At 43.9% G+C, this 24,199-nt stretch overlaps 1 protein-coding gene across 1 annotated transcript in view; it reads left to right on the plus strand.

Moving 5' to 3' along the window:
• Window positions 1–400: 400 nt before the first annotated feature.
• serinc1 (serine incorporator 1) overlaps window positions 401–24,199 on the plus strand; it is a 29,026-nt gene continuing 5,227 nt past the window's right edge. Inside the window, exons 1-7 of the mRNA XM_061753717.1 lie at window positions 401–561; window positions 1,153–1,314; window positions 2,755–2,948; window positions 6,788–6,867; window positions 15,339–15,476; window positions 15,613–15,782; window positions 23,476–23,566. Coding sequence (XP_061609701.1) covers window positions 523–561; window positions 1,153–1,314; window positions 2,755–2,948; window positions 6,788–6,867; window positions 15,339–15,476; window positions 15,613–15,782; window positions 23,476–23,566 — 874 coding nt within the window. The 5' untranslated portion in view covers window positions 401–522. The remainder of the gene's footprint in view (window positions 562–1,152; window positions 1,315–2,754; window positions 2,949–6,787; window positions 6,868–15,338; window positions 15,477–15,612; window positions 15,783–23,475; window positions 23,567–24,199) is intronic.

A 24,199-nucleotide genomic window follows, 5' to 3' on the forward strand; every position in this document is an offset into this window, starting at 1 on the left:
CACATGTAGATGAAATACAATTTCAACAATATTATGAATCAGTTTTAAAACAGAGTTTTAAACAGAGTTTTAAAACTGATTGATAATACTGTACTGTTGAAATTTTTTGTTCAGAAATTTCAAATTGCTCTTATGATTTACAAGATTTGCAACAAGATAATAATCAATAAATTACAGTATTTTGAGACTGTTCTTGCATTTTTTTGCACCAAAACAATGGAGGAAAAATTTAACAGTTGTTATTTAGATCTTAGGCCAAGGACACACTGGTCTGAGATCAAATTGGGTGGATGCGGCCCTTGAATGAAAATTAGTTAACTGGGCTATAGAAAATGGACAACTGGGAAAAAAATAGAGTGATAATGTACACCTGTAGAGGGCAGTAATGTGCACAACTCTTGAACAACACCGAGCAAAAAGAAGAGTAGTCAGACGACAATATAGTCAAAGCATCCATCTTCTGTCTTAGAGATTCGCGGCCATCTCCGATCCCAAGTGGAAAATAAGTAAACGTCAAGCATCATGGGAGCCGTTCTGGGGTTGTGCTCCATGGCGAGTTGGGTACGTAACACACGTTGTTTTTTTTAATCGACGGTTGATGTGGAACAGAGTTCTGCGTGTCAATAGCTTTTGTGTCTTTTCACTTGGGAGCGTGACTGCGCAATAACAAAACCAAAGGCCGTGTGATTTGTACAGTGACGCACATCGACAGTATTTCAAATGTGGTGATTTTTGTTACGTACAGGGTGTAAAGGTTCATCATAATTTTAAAGACTGGTGTGTTATTTGTATATTAATTAGCCCGTGTCGTTCTACGTTCATGAACTAAGGCCAACACAAGACACGTCGATTTATTTTATTTTATAAACTCTTAATTGTAATAACGACAGCGTGGACCCTTGTAATGCCGTGTTAGTCCAAAACAATGTCTGGCTTCCATTTTGCTAATCACGCATTGACGATGATGTCAACAGAGCAGGATGCTATGAGGTTAGCCCTTGCTCAACAAGAGTCCAGTAATTATCGCGGTAGTCTGCAACATTTGATCTCAGGGCTGATATGCAGTTACATTGGGACCTTCTCGCTTCGCTGACATTTGATTTATGGCGTAACCGAGTTGGAAGTGACCTATTTTCTCCTCGGTCTGCGCAGATCCCGTGTCTGTGCGGCAGCGCCCCCTGTCTGCTGTGTCGCTGTTGTCCCAGTGGCAACAACTCGACGGTGACTCGCCTCATATATGCCTTCTTCCTTCTGCTGGGAGTGGGCGTCGCCTGCATCATGCTGATGCCGGGCATGGAGGAACATTTGAAGAAGGTAGCGTGTGCATGCATCTGTATATTGTGGTCATTCCTGAATGACAGGACAATTTAGGCTTCAACATATTTATTTGAGGCACTAACATGTTTGAAAAACTCACCATTTTATGTATATATTTTTTGTTTTCAAGAAAAACTGGTAATAAACCATCATAAAATGTATCCTTCCATGACAACCATCAATGGTACATGTTTTGTGAGATATTTTATGTCACATATTTAGCTTTTTTGGGCACAACTCTGTTACAAATACGCAGGCACCTGGGAAAATAAAATTCAAATAGGGATGCACCTATACCACTTTTTTCAGACCAAGTACAAGTACCTAGATTTGAGTACTCACTGATACTTGATAATTACATTTTACAATTGTGAGGATTTTTTTATTTTTTTAAAAATCTAATACTTTTGTAAAACACATACTTTTATTGATGGCATTTTTTTTACTCAAATCTAACAATTTTTAGAATAACGACTAGAGTAACAACATTAACAATAAATCCCATATTACAAAACAAAATAAACAACAAATGAGTCATTATGTGTGAACTAAAGCAGTCCAGTGCAATAGTTAATTCTTCTTGTAATCTGTTTTATTTTACAGAAATAAATAAACACAGAAGTGGAGCTGAATGCAGCTCATGCAGCCGTTACGTGACTGCTCGTGTTAAACATGAATGACTGCCGTACTGAAAAGCAAGTCAGCATTAATGACATAACAAGTGGGTGAAAAATAGCATAGAAACAAACAAAATATGACAAAACTGACACAGATGCATGGAGTTACCTGCAACACAGTTTTATTAGTACAACAAATGAACAACTGAAAATTAGTTCAACATGGGAAAAGTGGGTTATTATCTGCAAATGTCACTTTAAAGGGGTCACAGATCACAGTTTGGGCTCATAACAACAAAAAAGCTATTATGAGCACATTTCACTGTAAAATACAAAACACGAACAGAATATGAACACCTAATTATCAACTATTCCAGACTATCAAAGAAACACAACTCAGTACACTTGTGGGGTGAAGCGGGCGGCGGGGGTTGTGAAACTCAGTGCTTGCCAGTCGGCGGCTGCCACCGCAAGCCTCTTGGGCGGTCCCAAGGAGTTTATCCATTTTGCAGAGCATAATTTGTAGTCTCCTAAAAGTGTTGTCATCTGCGTTCTTGAAGTATCTTACCACACAAACGTCTGATATGGTGAACTAGTTTGTGCAGCGGCAGAAGAATATGACGTCATAAGTAAGAACTTTGTTGGTGTTGAAGGCGTGTTCTGACTTTGCCGCTGTAGGAAAGGAATTCCGTCGCAAACCGCTGTATGTATGTTTATGTACTTGCATATAGAGCATATATGTTTTGACTGTGTATGATGATGTACAGTGATGTGAAAAAATATTACAACTCTTAATATCTTTGTCCATGTATTCCTTTAGATTCCAGGATTCTGTGAGGGAGGAACGGGTTCATCTATTCCTGGCATGCAGGGTCATGTGAACTGTGACGTGCTGGTCGGCTACAAGGCTGTGTACCGCGTTTGCTTCGGCATGGCCATGTTTTTCCTTCTCTTTTCGCTGCTTATGATCAAAGTCAAGAGCAGCAAAGACCCCCGAGCTGCACTGCATAATGGGTGAGACCAGACACAGGAATAAGCATGTATGAGGTGTGTCAGAATTCCAGGACAGGTGTCACAAAAGATATATTTCAAATCCAAACTACACGTTGCCCCCTTATCCCCCGGGAGTCTAACACAGTTTCCAGACTTCTCTGCCACACCTTTATGCACTTATGGATGAATTATTCAGCGATCCTCCACAGCTCCCTCGTCACGGCCATCCTGATGGCATAGGGAAGTTGCTCCAGCAAGGGGCAATGTTATTTTCGGCTAGGAACTGTCGGATGCTCAGGGCAGTTGGCCTTATTTACCAACCGTGTCTCTGCAAAGATTAGTGCTTAAATTGTTTCATATGCACGTTTAACACACACATCTGTGATTCATCAATATGTTCATATTTGTTTTTTACACATCCTCAGCCAGTGCTCACGCACAAATAATGCAGGGTCTGCTACTGAAAATGTGTTAAACACACATCTTTTACTCAAGATGCACAATGTATTGGAACTGCAGTCATGTATAAAAAAACAACAATAATAACTTTGGCAATAATAACTCAAACCAGGAATTTGCTGATGTGTTGACTGTTTGAAATAGCAATGAAAAGGGCACTCCTCATCACTTTTACCCTTGTTCCGTTCAAGCGCTTGCACAGTAGGATATTGCATTTTTATGTGTTTCCCTCGCCTGCTGTCTGTGTGCGGCCGGCGTTGTCAGCCAATGAGGAAGTGCAAGCAGACCGCTCGCATTTCCTAGTTTTTCCAAGAGAAAATGGCCAGGTCTTTACTGAGAGAGGTCATGATATTCTTCAGGTACTCGGGAGAGGTCAACTGGCGTGGCAGATGGTGGTGGGTTTCCAGAGGGCGGTATAGCAGAGAGCAGGCAGTGAGAATGGCAGTGAGGGCTCCATCCAGTGATGGATAAGCGTGTCCAGTCTATGGCAGGGTTATGTTTCTTGAGCCAAGGAATACCGACGACTAATGGGGTCACAGGGGAAGGGATAACAAAATGAGAAATGTTTTTGCAGTGATTCCCAGAAATAAGTAAGGTGAATGCCACTGTTTGGTAGGTGACAGAGGATATGACTTGGCCATCCAGGGCTGTGACTTTTTTGGGAGACGAGAGTGGTTGGAGAGGGAGTTGGAGCTACACCTTCGTTAGTAAAATTATCGTCTGCACCGGAATCTACAAGGGCAACTATGGGTGTGTCGTGAGTGGAACCTAGAATGCAAGCAGGAGCGGTCATACAGGAGGGAGGGCTAGAGGAAATGGCGGATTGGCTCACCACGGTGCTCTCGGATCGTGGCAAACCTGGGGCCTCATGTACAAAGACTAGATTTCCTCCTAAAACATGGTGTACGCTCAAATCCAGAAAACGTCGTACTCACAATAATATTCAGATGTATGAAACTCTGCGTACTCATGAATCCAAGCACATTTCCTTTGTACATCCCAATCAACGTGGAAATGAGCGCACGTTGGAGTAGCCGACTCCTCCCTGTCCACGCCCACATTTGAATATGCAAATCATATTTTTATGAACCCTGCACCTGAGATGATCAGAAAAAAAAGAAAATGAGCAAGCTAATGAAGAAAAATATTTTTTCTGAATGTGAAGTTGCTCAATGAAGTGGAGGCCTGCAAGAAAATCCTCTTTGACACGCTGTCCTACGGCGTTAACAACACGCGAAAGAGAAGTGAATGGGACAGCGCGTGTGCGGCTGCCAATGCTGTGGAGACAGAATAGCTCGCACACGCTGAACTAAAAAAGAAGTGGTCAGACATTAAGGTGGATGTGAAGCGGAGGACAGCTGCCCACCGCCAAAGCGTGGCCAAAAAAAAGGCGGAAGAACCGGCGCCGAGGAGAGAATCGCTCCGATCATGGGTGACGCTGCTCTCTCAGGGGTAATGGGAGGACATGTGGCTGACTATGATCACCCCACAAGGTTAATACCATGTATTTTTAGAACTAATAACAAATGTGTTCATACAGTAACCTACACTCAGCCCTGTGAGATAGGTTCATGCGTAAATGCTGTATGTGTGGTATTTGTAAAGAAGCACATCAGCATATCAAAGAGGATATCAAAAACTTTGACTCCTTTTTGATTACTCAATTTATTATTTTAATACACAGGAGAGGGCACGCACACTGACAAAAGAAAATGTTTTTTTTGGAGAAGAGGGTAAATTATGTCAATTTAAAAACATTTTAATCATGTGCAACCGATGTACATGTTCAAAGGACTCTTTTTTTCAGTGCATGTGCTGGAGTCACGAAGCGATTGTGAGGGCAATAGGCGGCATAAATGATCACCTTGATCAATTAATAGGTGTCCTCACAAATATCAGTGGTTCATTAAATACACTGGTTAACAAATAAATTCTCAGTCCTTGCCTCAATTGCATTGTTCAAATCAAATGCTGCTGGGCATGAATTGTTCATCAGTGCTAATTATTCATGTCTCTCTGTTGTGCAGATTTATGAGAACAGTTTCCCAGCATCACCTCTAAGTGTCGCCGAAGCACCAAAATCTGCAGAAACGTGCGTACGCCAGCCATGCAGTTGGCGTGAGGCACCGCACATTTCCACGGTCATTTCACTCTTGATACATCTGAACTTTGCCGTGAAAAAGAACTGACGCCACGTTTTTGTGCGTACGCACCTTTTGTACATGAGGCCCCTGGTCTTTTGGCCGCAGGGGGCATGTGGCAATGAAGTGAACTGATTGACCGCAATAAATGCACAGCCGCTGACGTTCCTGGGGATCTAGACGTGTGTTACCAATTTGCATGGGCTCATCAGGTGCAGTGGGGGGGTGATGAAGGGGCAGTAGGTGGTGTAGAAGGCGAGTGAGATGCTGACGGCGTGGTGCTCACGGTGGAAGTACCCCCCTCTTGCTGTCCCTTGCAGTCTGTTATCGAGTCGAATGAGTGCACAAACAGGTTGCTGCATGAACATTAATAAATTATGAATAGTGTTGATAATTACAAAATACAAAAAGGTTGCTGTGAAATAGGTTTACAAGAGGCCATTGACCAACACACAGAACCATACAACTGTTATAAGGTACAATGTCTGCCAATTACAGTTTTTTTTAAAATAGGTATTTTGTGTTTAAAAGGGACCTTAGCTTTCAGAACAATAAATGATAAATAATCAAAAGGAAAAACTGTAGCGCATATACAGATACTCAAAAATGTTCAGTTACCCTAAAAAGGACCGGTTATTCATCCATGTCTAAACACAATCTGTCCTGCCTCGCTCCTGACTCATACATACATGCAGTGTCTTCAATTTAGCCTTATTTCACAACACTATTATTTGTATGTGTTGAAAAGACCTCGAAAATGAGACGATGCATCAAAAAGAGTCCACCTTTGCTTGCCTTCAGCAGTTTGATACTCCAGTTGAAGTTGACTGTAAAACTAGACGCACCAAATGAAGTGGGTGACTGATGAGATAATAGCACAACATAGCAAATCAATAAAGACATTTTTAATTATCCATTTTATTGATTCATTGCAGCCCTAGAATGAAGCAAATGCTACGGGATCTCTGTTGCCGTGGTGGTTGATCATCTGGCTCACATTGAACAGGAAAACCCGTAGTTTTGGTTTGAAATGTATCTTTTGTGTCACACCTCATGTGTTAGGTTAAGTGAAGACTATAAATTGCCAATAGGTTTGAATGTGAGATTGTGAATGTCTCTATGTGTCCTGTGATTGACTATGATTATCATCTGTCTAGAGTCTTCTCTACTTCAAATTTATCAGAATAGCACTTCAATAGTTTCAGGATTTGGGACATATAGAGTAGTCCGGGCAATTTTCAAATTCTTTTTCTTTTGCAGGTTTTGGTTCTTCAAGTTTGCAGCAGCTGTTGCCATCACTGTTGGATCTTTTTTCATCGCAGAGGGTCCCTTTACAACTGGTAACTTAGCCTGTTTAGACTGTAGCCGTAGCTTTTGGTGTCTTTAACCTCTTGACAGTATAGCACATCTTAATTGTGTAAGCATATTAGTTTGTGACAAACTGCAATGGATTTGTACAATGATGATGATAAGACATTTATCTATTTTAGCCCCTTTCATGAAACCCAAGGAAGCTTTACTTAAACAAAGACAATCACAGCAAGTAGATGACAAAGACACAATCTATAAACAATCAACAACAACGAAACAAAACTAGGTGCCAAAGGCCTGGGTGAACAAGTGCCGTTACAGTGCAAATTTGAAACTCCATTGTTGGTGCCTGCCGAATCTCCTTGGGAAGAGAGTTCCACAGCGTAGGTGCTGCGAAGCTGAAGGCTCTTTCCCCGAAGGTTCGTCTGATGGTGTGAGGGACAGTGAGGAGACTTAAATAAGTCGCCAGCAGGTGTAGTGTAGTGATGAATTGGATCTGACCGGTATTGTGGGGCCAGGTCGTGTTGAGCTATTATTATTACTGAGCAGATTATTATCTTGAAAGCTTTATTTTTGTCCATCTTCTGCTCTTCAAACACAAATATGCAATGATCCCTCATCACGGGGTTTAGGTTCTGGGCCACTCCCGAAATAGGTGAATTCTGCGATATAGCAGCCATGTTTTTAACCTCTACCATACTCATAAACATTTCCTATCCTCATAAAAATGTTTCATACTCTTAAACATACATAATATTAACACCAAAATATAAAATAAAGGTACTTTCCTATACTCTTATTAATATATCATACTCTTAAACATACATAAAATTAACATTATAAAATAAAGGTACCCACCATTGAAGTTGATGCCGATTATACTGCAGAACTGGGAAGACCATTTCAGCTGTCACGCTGATATTATTTTTGTCCTTCTTTATGTACCAGACTGAAGATGCATGTATGCCATAATGGCTGCAGACAGGCACAAACCTTCTCCCTCCATTCAACAGGTTGAAGTTCCGTCTTTAATGCTACTGTAGATAGCTGCTACTGCTCCCATCTACCTCTGCAGGTAACTGCCAGCCGCCAGGTAGCTTGTGTGGACGGCATTGTAGGGCTTGACGTAAAGTATTGTTACATCTTCCAATTATACATGAGGACACGTGTCTTTATCTCAGATTTATTGATAGAGTAACAAAATACGATTACTGTGCGATGTACCGCATCAACAAACTCACCCACCCAGCCCCGCACACACGGAGAAGCGATACATTTAAAGACACTCGGAAATCTCAGCGATCAACACAACTGAGCTTTTGTACTGTACTGTACAGGTATTTTATTCCAAGTAAAATGTTTTAATTAAAAAATTTTTTTTGTTTTAGGCTAGAAAATGCTTATTTTACCACAACCCAAAAATATATAAAGAAATCCTGTGATAGGGGAAATTATCAGGATTAGGATAAGTAGTACGGAAAATGGATGAATGGAAAATCCGCAGTACGCTGAATCCGCAATAGGTGAACTGCAATATAGCGAGGGATTACGATATACATTTATTGAGCATGGAAAGTTTTTACCTTCTTATGATGCAGTTGGTGGTGGTGACTGTGATAAGGAAACATTACAACGAGCCAGATAATGGCCATAACCAAATAGACAATTATGAATTGTATATGATCGACAGCTGCATGTTGCATTTAATTCTTGTGAAGTTTTGATCTGATCATTGTGGTCCCTTGAAAACCAGATGGTAACCCATACAGTGTCTGAAATAAGTATTTAACACGTCACCATTTTTCTCATTAAGTATATTTCCAAAGGTGCTATTGACATGAAAACTGATGTTGGGAACAACCCAAGTAATCCATACATACAAAAAGAAAGCAGAACAAATAAACTCAGAAATTAAGATGTGTGTAATGATGTGTAATGGCACAGGGAAAAAGTATTGAACATGGCAACTGGTATTTATTTAATACTTTGTACTAAAGCCCTTGTTTGGAATGACAGCTGCATCTTATGTTTTGCAACAATTAGTTTGCGATGGTCTTGAGACAGCCCTCTGCTCTTACCCATCCTGAGATGTGTCTTTACTCACACCTTGGCAATGAGACCTTTTTGTAGGCCATCAATTAGGACTGAACCAGCTGATATTTATTTGCACTGACAAGGGGCTGGATTGCTGTTTGATTATTGAAAGATTTTAGGTGTTGTCTTGGCTTTCCATTCCTTTTTGCACCTCCCTTTCTTCATGTGTTCAATACTTTTTCCCCATGTCATTTAAAATTTTTACACACGACTTAATTTCTGATCTTATTTGTTCCACTTTTTGTATGTATGGATTACTTGGGTTGTTCCCAACATCTTTGAAATGTTCAGGTCAATAGCACCTTTGGAAGTATAGTGAGAAAAATGGTGCCGTGTTAAATACTGATTTCAGCTGCACGCAGTATATACACTGAAATCTTAATTGACTATTTATGCTTGACGGTAGTAGTCACAAAACAGGTTCGGCAAGTGTTGTAGGGGTTCTCAAAGTTGATTACAGTACTTTAAGATTACTGTTAGGACTGTTGTGATCATGCGGGTGTCGTCCCTAAAAAGTGAACACTAATTTGGACATGAGGAAATCGATTAAATGTTTGACAAATGATCATGGAGCTTGTTCAGAATCAGATCAGAATCAGAATCATCTTTATTTGCCAAGTATGTCCAAAACACACAAGGAATTTGTCTCCGGTAGTTGGAGCCGCTCTAGTACAACAGACAGTCAATTTACAGAACACTTTGGAGACATAAAGACATTAACAGAAAACAACAACAAACAACAATTGTGCAAAAAGATGCAGAGTCCTCAGTTCGAATGGCTAATATCGGCAGTTTTTATAGGCACAGTCTACAAGTGGGTACGTTAAGTATTCAGACCGCCTTAAAATTTCCACTTGTTATATTTCAGCCATTTGCTAAAATCATTAAAGTTATTTTTTTTCCTCATTAAGCCTAGAACACGAACGTTAGGTGATTTTCATTGTGTTGCTGCTGTCTGAGTTACATGGGTCCTGGGGTAGCTACAGGCTGCTCACTGATCTCATAATGGTATGCTTGTTTCCCTCCTCCCATCTATGTTTTTTTCAAGAGGCATTGGTTCGGGGGATTTTCACACGACGTTAGTGATAGAAAGTAACATATTTTACGGGTGGAATTTACCCGATGTTTGTAGACTTTACACCCATCTGCTCGGCCTGATCGGTATCGGCCGATAATTAGCATTTTATGCTGATCGACTTTAAAATCATAATTCGCCGATGCTCCGCAAAAGACATTTGCTCCGTGTCGCCATCGTGTACAGTATATTTGAATTCAAAAGCGAGTTTATTTTTAGCCTTGGGGCGTGTCTTTTGACATACAACTGTAAATATCTGACAACCAATAAAGTTGTTTAAAAAAAAAAAAAACATCAGCGGTGTGGGACGGACAACACGTCTGAGACAGACGATGTAATGCGTGGATCAGACAACAAGATAAATTTGGTCTTTTACGATTGCACTATGTCAGACTAATGCAATAAAATCTTGTATTCCGATAATACCACATCCAGTCTTTTACGATCACTGGGCCTCATCTTGTCAACTCAAACGCGACTGGATACACTTGTTACCATGGCGACGACATTGCAACGCGTGGATTATAAAAAGAAAATGGGGGAAAACGTGGCGGTGGTCACCAGTGCTCGGGAGATTACGTTCATTTAAGGCTTGCTTGAGGTATGTTCACATACTTTTAATATGATACGGCTCGCAAGCAGGCAACAAAACATTATGTAGCCTAGCAAACTAGTGCTAGAAGTAATGGTTGTGCATAAATATGCACAGTAATTTCTTGTGTATAATGCCCCCTCCCCCCCCCCCAGAAATTGTCAAAAGTCAATAGTGCGCATTATACATAGGTTTAGTGGAAAATGAATAACATTTTATAAATGTATGCCACCATCTAATGGTTATGAAAAAGTTGTGCACTTTCATTCCAATATGCTACCTAGAGGTTATGATAAAGGTGTACACTTTCATTCTACTATGCCATCGCCACCTAGAGGTTATGAGAAAGGTGTACGTGTTCATTCTAATATGCCACCGCCACATAGTGGTTATGAAAAAGGTGTAGCCTACACTTTCATTCCAATATGACAGGGGTACGTATGACTGCATATATATAAAATACAGAAATACTTCGTTTGATCATATGGGTAGAAGCAAAATCATGCATTATAAACATGCATTATACATAGGTAGAAGAGTTTTCCAGAATTTTGAGGTCAACTTTGGGGGTGCGTATTATACATGGGTGAGCATTTTACACGGGAAATTACGGTACCTCATTTTTCAATACTTTTGCTGCTTTTTTAAAGGGTCCCCCATGCTACCTTTTTTTTTTATGTGATATTGTATATTGGGAAATTCAGGAAAATTACTACAATTTGGCATAGGAGTGTTGCACTTTTACATAAATTGATGAAAACTGTATTTTATCAGGGCTATATCAGTTAGGCACGTTGATCGACTGGTTAGAGCCTTGCCTCACAGTTCTGAGGAGCGGGATTCAACTCCCCGCCTGTGTGGAGTTTGCATGTTCTCCCCGCCCATGTGTGGGTTTTCTCCGGTCACTCCGGTTTCCTCCCACATCCAAAAAACATGCATAGTAGGTTAATTGAAGACTCTAAATTGCCCGTAGATGTGAATGTGAGTGAAAATTGAAGAGGTAAGACGAAGAGGTTGTTTGCTTATATGTGCCCTGCGATTGGCTGCCGACCAGTTCGGGGTGTACTCCGCGTCCTGCCTGAAGTTAGCTGGGATAGGCTCCAGCACTCCCGCGACCCTTGTGAGGATAAACGGCTCAGAAAGTGGATGGATGGATTATATCGGTTAAAATTAGTTAGTGATGATGTTACTAATTTTAATGTTAGTGTTCTAGGGTTAATGTACACACAGCACCCCATAGTGACAGGAAAAAACTGAATTGTTGAAATTTTTGCAGATTTATTAAAAAAGAAAAACTGATATCACACAGTCATAACTATTCAGACCCTTTGCTGTGACACTCATATTTAACTCGGGTGCTGTCCATTTCTTTTGATCATCCTTGAGATGGTTCTACACCTTCATTGGAGTCCAGCTGTGTTTGATTATACTGATTGGACTTGATTAGGAAATAAGACCTTACAGCTCACAGTGCATGTCAGAGCAAATGAGAATCATGAGGTCAAAGGAACTGCCTGAAGAGCTCAGAGACAGAATTGTGGCAAGGCACAGATCTGGCCAAGGTTACAAAAAAATCTCTGCTGCACGTAAGGTTCCGAAGAGAACTGTGGCCTCAATAATCCTTAAATGGAAGACATTTGGGACTACCAGAACCCTTCCTAGAGCTGGCCATCTGGCCAAACTGAGCAATCGGGGGGAGAGAGCCTTGGTGAGAGAGGTAAAGAAGAACCCGAAGATCACTGTGGCTGAGGTCCAGAGAGGCAGTCGAGAGATGGGAGAAAGTCCTAGAAAGTCAACTATCACTGCAACCCTCCACCAGTCGGGGCTTTATGGCAGAGTGGCTCGACGAAAGCCTCTCCTCAGTGCAAGACACATGAGCCTGCAGGGAGTTTTCTAAAAAACACCTACAGGACTCCAAGATGGTGTGAAATAATAGATTATCTGGTCTGATGAGCCCAATATAGAACTTTTTGGCCTTAACTCTAAGCGGCATGTGTGGGGAAAACCAGGCACTGCTCATCTCCTGTCCAATACAGCCCCAACATTGAAGCATGGTGGTGGCAGCATCATGTCGTGGTGGTGTTTTACAGCTGCGGGGACAGGACTGGTTGCAATCGAAGGAAAGATGAATGCAGCCAAGTACAGGGATATCCTGGACGAAAACCTTCTCCAGAGTGCTCAGGACCTTAGACTGGGCCGAAGGTTCACCTTCCAACAAGACAATGACCCCAAGCACACAGCTAAAATAATGAAGGAGTGGCTTCAGAACAACTCCGTGACTGACATCATTCCCAAAAAGTCTCATGGCTGTATTAGCTCAAAAGGGTGCTTTGACTAAATACTGAGCAAAGGGTCTGAATACTTATGGTTGTGTGATATTTCAGTTTTTCTTTTTTAATAAATCTGCAAACATCCATCCATCCATCCCTCTTCTACCGCTTATCCGAGGTCGGGTCGCGGGGGCAGTAGCTTTAGCAGGGACGCCCAGACTTCCCTTTCCCCAGCCACTTCATCCATCTCTTCCGGGGGGATCCCAAGGCGTTCCCAGGCCAGCCGAAGGATGTAGTCTCTCCAGTGTGTCCTGGGTCGTCCCCGGGGTCTCCTCCCGGTGGGACGTGCCCGGAACACCTCACCAGGGAGGCGTCCGGGAGGCATCCGAATCAGATGCCCCAGCCACCTCATCTGGCTCCTCTCGATGTGAAGGAGCAACGGCTCTACTCTGAGATCCTCCCGGATGACCGAGCTTCTCACCCTATCTCTAAAGGAGAGCCCGGACACCCTGTGGAGGAAACTCATTTAGCCCGCTTGTATCTCGTTCTTTCAGTCACGACCCACAGCTCGTGACCATAGGTGAGGGTAGGAACGTAGATCGACCGGTAAATCGAGAGCTTCTCCTTTCGGCTTAGCTCCTTCTTTACCACAACGGATCAATACAAAGTCCGCATCACTGCAGACGCTGCACCGATCTGCCTGTCGATCTCCCGTTCCATTCTTCCCTCACACAACAAGACCCCAAGATACTTGAACTCCTCCACTTGGGGCAGGATCTCATCCCCGACCTGGAGAGAGCACTCCACCCTTTTCCGACAGAGGACCATGATCTCAGAAAAACTGTAACAATACGTTTAGAATGAAAAAAACAAACAAATCTACAGCTTATACAATATATAGTGCTCCATAGAACACACTTTACTCAGTACACTATGCATAAAATGGGCTTCTCTCCATCTCATATATGCGTGCAATGCACCAAAAATACATCAGACACCTATTTTTATGCTATATGGGAATGTACACCAATTCCATGCTTTTGGTCTTTGGTTATACATAAACTCTCGTATATTTTAAACTGCAGGATTCCACTTTCCTCAAGATTGTGCATACTTGGCGACTTAGGCCTAATTGACCTCCCTAATAAATATTCACAATCATTGTGCTGCGGGTCTGGGAGGGATGGCCCTCTTCGTCGGTGGTTGTCCGACCTAATGGGCCCGACCTGCAGGAGCCATGCCTCTTAATCACTCACTTAGCACACACTCACACCATTCACTGTGTATATTTTTCTCACTAAACACCTCTGGGCACATACACATATCAAAGGGTTCCTGGGGATGGGATTGGGAGGGTGTGGGTGTCGGATCGGGTTTCAGCACATCTGTGCGGTTTCCCCGTCCGTGCGCCCTGCCCCTCCGCCCTTCCTGCCCCCCTGGATTTTAAATGCATCACACACACTCCCCGTGTTTTAATGCACCACATACACCTATCTCTGGGGGGCGATGGGTCGTGGGAGGGGTGGGGGGGTTTGGCTGTTAGTTCAAGGACCTCGGGCTCTTGTTCATGAGTGGGAGAAGCTCGACAAGCGGATCGGTGCAACATCTGCAGTGATGCAGATTCTGTATCGGTCTGCTGTGGTAAGAAGGAGCCGTGCCGAAATGCAAAGCTATCAAGTTACTGGTCGATCTACGTTCTTACCCTATGGTCACGAGCTGTGGGTCGTGACCAAAAGAACAAGATCGCGGATACAACCAGCCAAAGTGAGTTTCCCTCGCAGGGTGTCTGGGATCTATCTTAGAGATCGGCTGAGAAGCTCGGTCATCGCAAGTGGCCCAGTCAAGCTGCTGCTCGTCCGCATCGAGTCGGGCATCTGATTAGGATGCCTCCCGGATGCCTCCTTGGTGAGGTGTTCCGGTCACCTCCCACCGGGAGGAGACCCCGGGGATGACCCAAGACACACTAGAGAGGCTACGTCTCTCGGCTGGCCTGGGAATACCTTGGAATCTCCCCGGAAGAGCTGGACGAAGTGGCTGGGGAGGGGAAAGTCTGGGCTCCCCTACTCAAGCTGCTGACCCCGCGACCTGACCCTGGATACGCGGAAGAAAATGGATGGATGGATGGATGGATGTTACATTATAGCAAGGTTTCCAAAATGACTTTAAAATAAATTATTATTTTCAATACATTTGGTTCTTCCCTTGGACCCAATCTTAAAATACATAACATCAACATGTACTGCACATTCACCAATGATAAAGGTTGAAACAATTTGTTAAAAGAATCATAAATAAAAAGGGACATGGTCAAGAAATTGAAGTTCAATGAAAGACGAACCATATGAGCTCATAGCTTGCAGCATTTAACTGTGACAATTGTCGACCCAATTTATTTCTTGACAGTATGTTTGGGAAACCCTGCTTCATGGGGGGGGGGAATAACACCCTGTTGGATCCTGTCTTTTGCAGTGTGGTTCTACATCGGTATGGGGGGTGCATTCTGCTTTATACTCATCCAGCTGGTTTTACTCATTGACTTTGCCCATTCCTGGAACGAGTCGTGGGTGGAGAAGATGGAAGAAGGCAATTCACGCTGCTGGTATGCAGGTATGTACCTCACCAAAATAGAAATGGTTTTAAACAACATATAGTGGCTGTGACATCACAAATAAGAGCAGTCAGCAAGATCATCGATCGTTCCTTGTGTAGCGATGTATATAACGAGTGTTTGGTATGTTTGCAGCCCTGCTGTCAGTCACTGCACTCAACTACATGTTGTCTCTGGTGGCTGTGGTCCTATTTTACATCTATTACACCCACTCAGACGGATGCACTGAGAACAAGGTCTTCATCAGCATCAACATGCTGCTCTGCCTTGGTGTCTCTGTGATTTCTGTCCTGCCCCAGATCCAGGTAATAATCACAGTTCCTTTACACACGTTTACTGTTAATTAGGGATGGAACGGTTTTTGAAAACCGTCAAAACGGTTCGGTTCGACTGTTTCGGTTCGGTCCGCATGCGTTCTGTTTGCCTCATAACATGCGTGACTTTTTTTAATTTTTTTTTTTTTTTTTTACTCATTTACCAACGAGATGACAGTGTCAAGCCACAGCACAGTATCAAGTTAGCCAAGATAGCGGTGCGGATACGTCATCTATGTCATGCCCTCCAGCAACGGAGCAGCCAATCGTATTGCAACGGGGTGCGGCACCAGAAATCTTAAGTTGGAGAGAACAGATACAGACCTGGGAGAAGTAGTAAGCTTACGGCTTATGGTACTTCCGTGTCTTTATATCTCCAATGCAAGATCTCTGGTTCCTCGGCTTGGCTGCTCTATAGTATGACGCCCCGTTCTACTCATAACTCACCGTTCCCGCTGACAGCCCTCCTTCCTCCGCTGACGAAGGCGGCTCAAGTAATGAGTTTCTTCAAGAAGGACCACGGAAGTGACAAGGCTATAATGTTTATGACTGACTGGGGTGTTTTGAGTAAGTGAGTTTTGTACCGACCGAGCCTTTAAAAAGTGGGAGGCATTAACACAAGGTGTTGTAATTCATACAGCTTCTAACTGATTTGGATGTAAATACCCTCAAATTAAAGTTGAAAGTCTGCAGCAAGCACATCTTGTTCGGGTTACTTCAAATCCATTGTGGTGGTGTTTTTTCCAAAAAGATGACAATTGTGTTAATTTCTCAATATTTATTGACCTGACTGGAAACGTATATCAATGCTCCTAGTCGGGTTGGGCATCGTTTGAATTTGAGCGATTCCGGTTCCTCATTTCGATTCCGCTTCCAAACAAGTCTCGAGTCCGAATCTTTTAAGGGGCTTGGTCAAAAAGGTTTGCATGGTTTAAATAAAGGGTGTCCAAATTATGAACATCCATTTTGTTAGCAGCCTGCAGCATAAACTAAAATGAACATTTGACTCTGGGTTCTTTATAACCAGTATCGATATCAAACCTATGTAATAAAAGGCAGTATGTGTGGAGCTTACCCAATTGACTTAATATTAATTAATTATTGTTTCAGCTAAAAGTTAAATATAGCATTGTTAAAATAGTTATTTGCGACTGTTTTATCACGTCAAATGGATTGTATGGGCAAGTTTTAACTTGACTTCTTGTTTTAAGAATGTTACCTTTTTATTTTGAAGGTTTCGCACCGGAATTCAGCATTTTGCCGGGAAGCAAAACAAAGCAAATTTATTTACAGAGCGCATTTCATACACATCCATCCATCCATCCATTTTCTACCGCTGGTCCGAGGTCGGGTCGCGGGGGCAGTAGCTTTAGCAGGGACACTCAAGATTTCCCTCTCCCCCGCCACTTCATCCAGCTCTTCCGGGAAGATCCCGAGGCGTTCACAGGCCAGCCGAGAGATGTAGCCTCTCCAGCGTGTCCTGGGTCGTCCCCGGGGTCTCCTGTGGGACGTGCCCGGAACACCTCAACAGGGAGGCGTCCGGGGGGCATCCGAATCAGATGCCCGACTCGATGCGGACGAGCAGCAGCTTGACTGAGCCACTTCCGATGACCGAGCTTCTCAGCCGATCTCTAAGATGGACCCCGGACACCCTGCGGAGGAAACTCATTTCGGCCGCTTGTATACTGGATCTTGTTCTTTCGGTCATGACCCAAAGCTCGTGACCATAGGTGAGGGTAGGAACATAGATCGACCGGTAAATTGAGTGCTTCCCCTTTCGGGTTAGCTCCTTCTTTACCACAACGAACCGATACAAAGTCCACATCACTGCAGACACTTCACCGATCCGCCTGTCGAACTCTCGTTCTATTCTTCCCTCACTCGTGAACTAGACCCCAAGATACTTGAACTCCTCCAGTTGGGGCAAGATCTCATCCCCGACCTGGAGAGGGCACGCCACCCTTTTCAGACGGAGGACCATGGTCTCACATTTGGAGGTGCTGATTCTCATCCCAGCCGCTTCACACTCTGCTCCGAACCGCTCCAGTGAGAGTTGGAGATCACGGCTTGATGATGCCAACAAAACCACATCATCTGCAAAAAGCAGAGATGTAATACTGAGGCCACCAAACCGGTCCATAAAAGTTATGAACAGAATCGGTGACAAAGGGCAGCCTTGACTGAGTCCAACCCTCACCGGAAACGAGTCAGACTCGGACACCGGTCATACAAGGACCGAACAGCCCATATCTGGGGGTTCGGTACCTCATACTCGCGAAGCACCCCCCCCCCCCCCCACGGCCAGGACAAAATCCACATTGCTCCACCTGAATCCGAGATTCGACTTCCCGACGGACCCTCCTCTCTAGCACTCCTGAATAGACCTTACCAGGGAGGCTGATGAGTGTGATTCCTCCTGTAGTTTGAACGCACCCTCCGGTCCCCTTTCTTAGGAAGGGGGACCACCACCCCAGTCTGCCAATCCAGAGGAACCCGTCCCCGATGTCCACGCGATGTTGCAGAGGCGTGTCAACCAGGACAGCCCCACAACATCTAGAGCCTTTAGGAACTCCGGGCGAATCTCATCCAGCCCCCGGGGCCTTGCCACCGATGAGCTTTTTAACCACCTCAGTGACCTCAACCCCAGAGATAGGAGAGCCTGCCTCAGAGACCCCAGACTCTGCTTCCTCATTGGAAGGCGTGTCGGTGGAGTTGAGGAGGTCTTCGAAGTATTCTCCCCACCGGCTCACAACTTCCCAAGTCGAGGTCAGCAGCGCCCCATCCCCACTATACACAGTGTTGATGGTGCACTGCTTCCCCCTTCTGAGATGCCGGATGGTGGACCAGAATTTCCTTGAAGCCATCCGGAAGTCTTTTTCCATGGCCTCACCGAACCGACCACCATCTGCATTCCGCTTGGCCAGTCGGTACCCATCAGCTGCCTCAGGAGTCTCACAGGCCAAAAAAGCCCAACAGGACTCCTTCTTCAGTTTGACGCCATCCATCACCGACGGTTCGGGGATTGCCGCCACGACAGGCACCGACCACAGCTCCGGTCAGCCGCTTCAGCAGCGGAGGCGCGGAACATGGTCCACTCGGACTCGATGTGAGCAAAGTTTTGTCGGAGGTGGCAGTTGAAACTCCTTCTGACAGGGGATTCTGCCAGACGTTCCCAGCGGACCCTCACAATACGTTTGGGCCTGCCAGGTCGGACCGGCATCTTCCCCCACCATGTGTTGATCAGTTGACAGCTCCGCCCCTCTCTTCACCCGAGTGTCCAAGACATGCGGCCGCAAGTCCGATGACACGACCACAAAGTCGCTCATCGAACTGCGACCTAAGGTGTCCTGGTGCCAAGTGCACGTGTGGACAACCCTTATGCTTGAACATGGTGTTCGTTATGGACAATCCGTGATGAGCACAGAAGTCCAATAACAGAACACTGCTCGGGTGTGATCGGGCGGGCCGTTCCTCCAAATCACGGCCACTGTCATTGACCACGTGAGCATTGAAGTCCCCCAGCGGGAACGCTCTCCAGCACCCCCTCTAAGTACTCCAAAAAGGGTGGGTACTCTGAACTGGTGTTTGGTGCATATGTACAAACAACAGTCAGGACCCGTCCCCCACCCGAAGGTGGAGGGAGGCTACCCTCTCGTCCACCGGGGTGAACCCCAAAGTACAGGCGCCAAGCCGGGGGGCAATACATATACCCACACCTGCTCGGCGCCTCTCACTGTGGGCAACTCCAGAGTGGAAGAGAGTCCAACACCTCTCAAGAGAACTGGTACCAGAGCCCAAGCTGTGTGTGGAGGCGAGCCCGACTATATGTAGTCGGAACTTCTCGACCTCGCACACCAGCTCGAGCTCCTTCCCTGCCAGAGAGGTGCCATTCCACGTCCCTCGAGCCAGCTTCTGTAGCCGGGGATCGGATCGCCAAGGTCCTTGCCTTCGGCCACCGCCCAGCTCACACTGCACCCGACCCCTATGGCCACTCCCACAGGTGGTGAGCCCATGGGAAGTGGGACCCACGTTACACTTTCGGGCTGTGCCCGGCCACCAGGCGCTCGCCTTTGAGCCCGACCTCCAGGCCCGGCTCCAGAGGGGGGCCCTGGTGACCTGTGTCCGGGGAAGGGAAAACGTCTTCCTGAATTTTTCATCTTCATAGAGGTTTTTGGAGCTGTGCTTTGTCTGGTCCCTCACCTAGGACCTGTTTGCCATGGGTTACCCTGTCATACACAAGGTCTGTCAAATGTGCTTCACATGATTAAAAGCATTTAAAAACAAATAAAAAAACAGCTTATAAACATTTAAAACAAATAGGGTAAAAAATAAATAAATAAAAGTACAATTAAAACAGCATACAGTGCAATAAATATTATTTAAAAGTGGAAATAAATAAAAAGCATGAGAAAAAATAAGTTTTTAACCTGGACTTAAAAACATTCAAACTTGGGGCTGATGTGACTTCTGTTGGCAACTTATTCAATTTGTGTGCAGAATAATAACTAAATGGTGTGTCACCATGTTTGCTTTGGACTCTGTGCTCCACTATTTGACCTGAGTCCCATTACTCACAAGGGTCACTGGCGTGCTGGATGGAGCCCATCCCAGCTCAAAATTATTCTCTAGCATTTTAGACAAAAGTTCAAACACCAATGACCTCTAAGGGGCATTCAAGGGTTGGCCACTGACATAAGTCTAGGTCAGATCAACATTATATGACAGAAATAATAGGTGCTAACTTACTGTAATTAAATTACTTTATTGCAATTAAATGAATAAATACTGTTGTTGACATGCTTACTCTAACTTTCTCACTGTCGCAGCTATATGGACGGGTGTTGTCCCGGGTTTGAGTCCGTTTGACACTTTTTTTTTTCTTTTTTTTCCCCCCACGCTGCGTTCCTTGAACGCGGCATGCTCCTCGTGTACATTCTTCAAGTGCTCGATCAAATTTGTTGTGTTGAAGCATTATTAAAGCATGGTTAAAGCGTCAGCCTCACAGTTCTGGGGACCTGGGTTCAATCCCCGGTCCCGCTTGTGTGGAGTTTGCATGTTCTCCCCGTGCCTCCGTGGGTTTTCTCTGTGCAGTCCGGTTTCCTCCCACATCCCAAAAACATGCATTAATTGGAGACTCTAAATTGCCCGTAGGTGTGACTGTGAGTGCGACTGGTTGGTTGTTTGTATGTGCCCTGCGATTGGCTGGCAACCAGTTCAGGGTGTACCCCGCCTCCTGCCCGATGATAGCTGGGATAGGCTCCAGCACGCCCGCGACACTAGTGAGGAGAAGCGGCTCAGAAAATGGATGGATGGATGAAGCATTTAGAGGACTTTCCCCACGACATACTTCAGTTGTGCACAGACTGCAAATACCTCACGTCTTGTTTGTCTGAGACACCGCAAAATAGTCCCACACCGACGACGTGTTTTTTCACCGACAAGGTTGGCCGTCAGATAGTTACAGTACTGCGCAACAAGACATGACAAGGCTAAAAATAAACTAGCTTTTGGATTCATACGCGACAAATGTCTTATGTGGAGCATTGATCGGATCGGCGACTTATGACACGATCAGCATTAAATGCTAATTATCGGCCGATACCGATAACACCGATCAGATCGGCGTAAAGTCAAATTGGAATATGGCAACAACTGACTGTATCTACAAAAAAAAAGTAGTCCAACGGGCTTAAAAAAATATCCAGGAGTAGCTGCTTCTATTTTTTTAGAAGAAAAACAAGCTTATCAGCAAGAAAAAATGTAAACAGAGGCAAAGCAAGCAGAGCGAGTATAAAATCGTCTGCACTGTACGAGAGCGAGAGAATTAAAAATCGTGTACAGTATATTTGAATTTAAAAGCTAGTTTATTTTAGCCTTATCATGCGTCTTTTGACATAGTACTGTAAATATCTGACAACCAATAAAGTTATTTTTAAAAAAACATGTCGGTGGTGTGGGACAGACAACACGTCTTAGACGGACAACATGTAATGCGTGGATCAGACTACAAGACAAATTTGCTCCTTCACGATTGCACTGTCAGACTACTGCAATAAAATCTTGCACTCCAATACCACCGCATCCCGTCTTTTACGATCACTGGGCTTCATCTTGTCAACTCATAAACGCGACCGGATACACTCGTTACCATGGCGACGACATCGCGACGCACGTTTTATAAGAATAAAATGGGGGAAAACGTGGTGGTGGTGGTCACCGGTGCTCAGAAGATTACGTTCATTTAAGGCTTGCTTGAGGTATGGTCACATACTTTTAATACGATACGGCTGGCAAGCAGGCAACAAAACGTTATGTAGCCTCGCAACCTAGTGCTAGCACTAACGGTTGTGCCTAAACATGGTAGTTATGTCGAATCATGCTCTAACGTTTAGTCTAAGTAATTTAATTACAATAAAGTAATTCAACTACAGTAAGTTAGCGCCCATTATTTCTGTCATGTTGTAATGTTGGTTAACTGTATGTACTTCCTGCCATCTAATAGAAGAGCATTTATTAGTTCTGTCTGTCACTATGCCTCACTGGCATAAATAGAGGAACAAAGATACATTATTTCTTGTAAATAGATAATTTTTTAAGCATTTAAGTAAAATTTGATAATTTCCCATGGCACCGCTGAAGATTTATCATGGCAGACTAATGTCCCACGGCACACTGGTTGGGAATCACTGGACTAGAGAATGAAGACTTTAAGATACTCAGTATACAGTACACAAGTATAAACAGTAAATTTAAATAGACACAATGATCCATCTTGTGATCGGATCGGTGATCGGTTTTCGTTTTTTTTAAACTAGCTGATCGGTGATCGGCCCCAAAAATCCTGATTATGTAAAGCCTAATTTATTTTAACATAGTTAAGTCACACTTTTGTTCGCCAATGCCCTTGTGCACAAGCACGTCTTTGTGGGGGTTCTTCGTTGGATTTCGCCACTACTTCGGGCTTGGCGGACTGTAGGCATTGAAACTGGGAACCAACATTTTTTTATTTCCAGGAGAACCGGAATGTTACTCCCGGTTCCAATCTCTTCTCGATTCTTGATGACCAACCCTAGCTGCTAGTAACATAAAAATTAAGTTTATAGATTGAACGTTATGCATAAACCGAGCTCATTCACGTATGATCAATAGACCTTTGTTGAGCCAAGGCACCTATTTTACATTCGAAAAATCTCACGGTTAACTAACAAAACAAAAATCTTGTCTCGTTCAGTCACAAATGTGCTTTACTCAGTGTGGAATCTGGGCTTGTTTAGTTGAACGCAAAGCTGATTTATTTGCAGGAAGCCAACTTATTCTCTTGTATGAATAGCAACACCTGGATAGTCAGCTTTTTTGCCATCCAGTGGAAAAAGCATTTAATTGTTCTGCCTGTCACTAAACGCCGCTGGCATAGATAGACATATATTTTTGATTTCTGAAAACTTATATTCATAATACAAAATATAAAAGACAATTTTCTTAAGAGTCAATATATATCGAACTGAAGCAACAACCGAACCGTCACCACAAAACCGATATACGAACCGAACCGTGGAGTTTGTGAACCACTCAACTCCTCCTTTTAATGGCAATTTAAATCATCACTTTGACAGGATATAGATATTGAATGAGCTGATGGTATTTGTTTTTCTTACTGGTGCCTGTTTTGTGTGTCTGAGTGAAGGAGTCCCAGCCCAGGTCCGGCCTGCTGCAGTCCTCCCTGGTGACCCTGTACACTATGTACTTGACCTGGTCCGCAATGACCAATGAGCCTGGTAAGAGCTGCAAACACATTGGCTTTAATTGTTTTCATTTTTATATTTAAATAACCCCGGATGGCATTCACAGGTAGTCGATAATATTGGTGGACCAGGTGGTGGATAAGCACCTCTTATGCAGTAGTGCTAGTGTCGGTGCTATGATGTTACTTTTCAGAAATGCCAGTGCGTTTACAAACTTGGCTGCACACTAAAATTATTAGAATAATGTTCAAGACTTGCTGTTATACATGTGCCGTTTTTTGTTTCTTTGAACAAGTACCTTTGTTGACTTCGTTTCTGACTGCACTCAAATGTCTCTTAAGGTTGTACAATTTGAAATTCGACCAAACATTTTAAGTCACAAAAAACTGGGGAGACATCAGCATGTTGTGCAGCAGTGGTTAAAATCTTTTTACACTTGAATGACAAGAAAACTATTCCGTTACGTTAGGCTCTTGTATGATACAAATCATCATGTTATTATGTCTGTCCTCAAAGTCAAGACTGTTTAGCTTTTATGTCGGGCAGCATGGTGCTGTGGTGCTTGTCATGGCCGCCCTACAGTTCTGAGGTGCGGGGTTTGAATCTTGGCTACGGCCTTTCTATTTGGAGTTTGTTTTCCCTGCGCTTGCGTGGGTTTTCTTCTGA

Source organism: Phyllopteryx taeniolatus, chromosome 18, assembly GCF_024500385.1.
Source record: "Phyllopteryx taeniolatus isolate TA_2022b chromosome 18, UOR_Ptae_1.2, whole genome shotgun sequence".
NCBI classification, from domain to species: domain Eukaryota; kingdom Metazoa; phylum Chordata; class Actinopteri; order Syngnathiformes; family Syngnathidae; genus Phyllopteryx; species Phyllopteryx taeniolatus.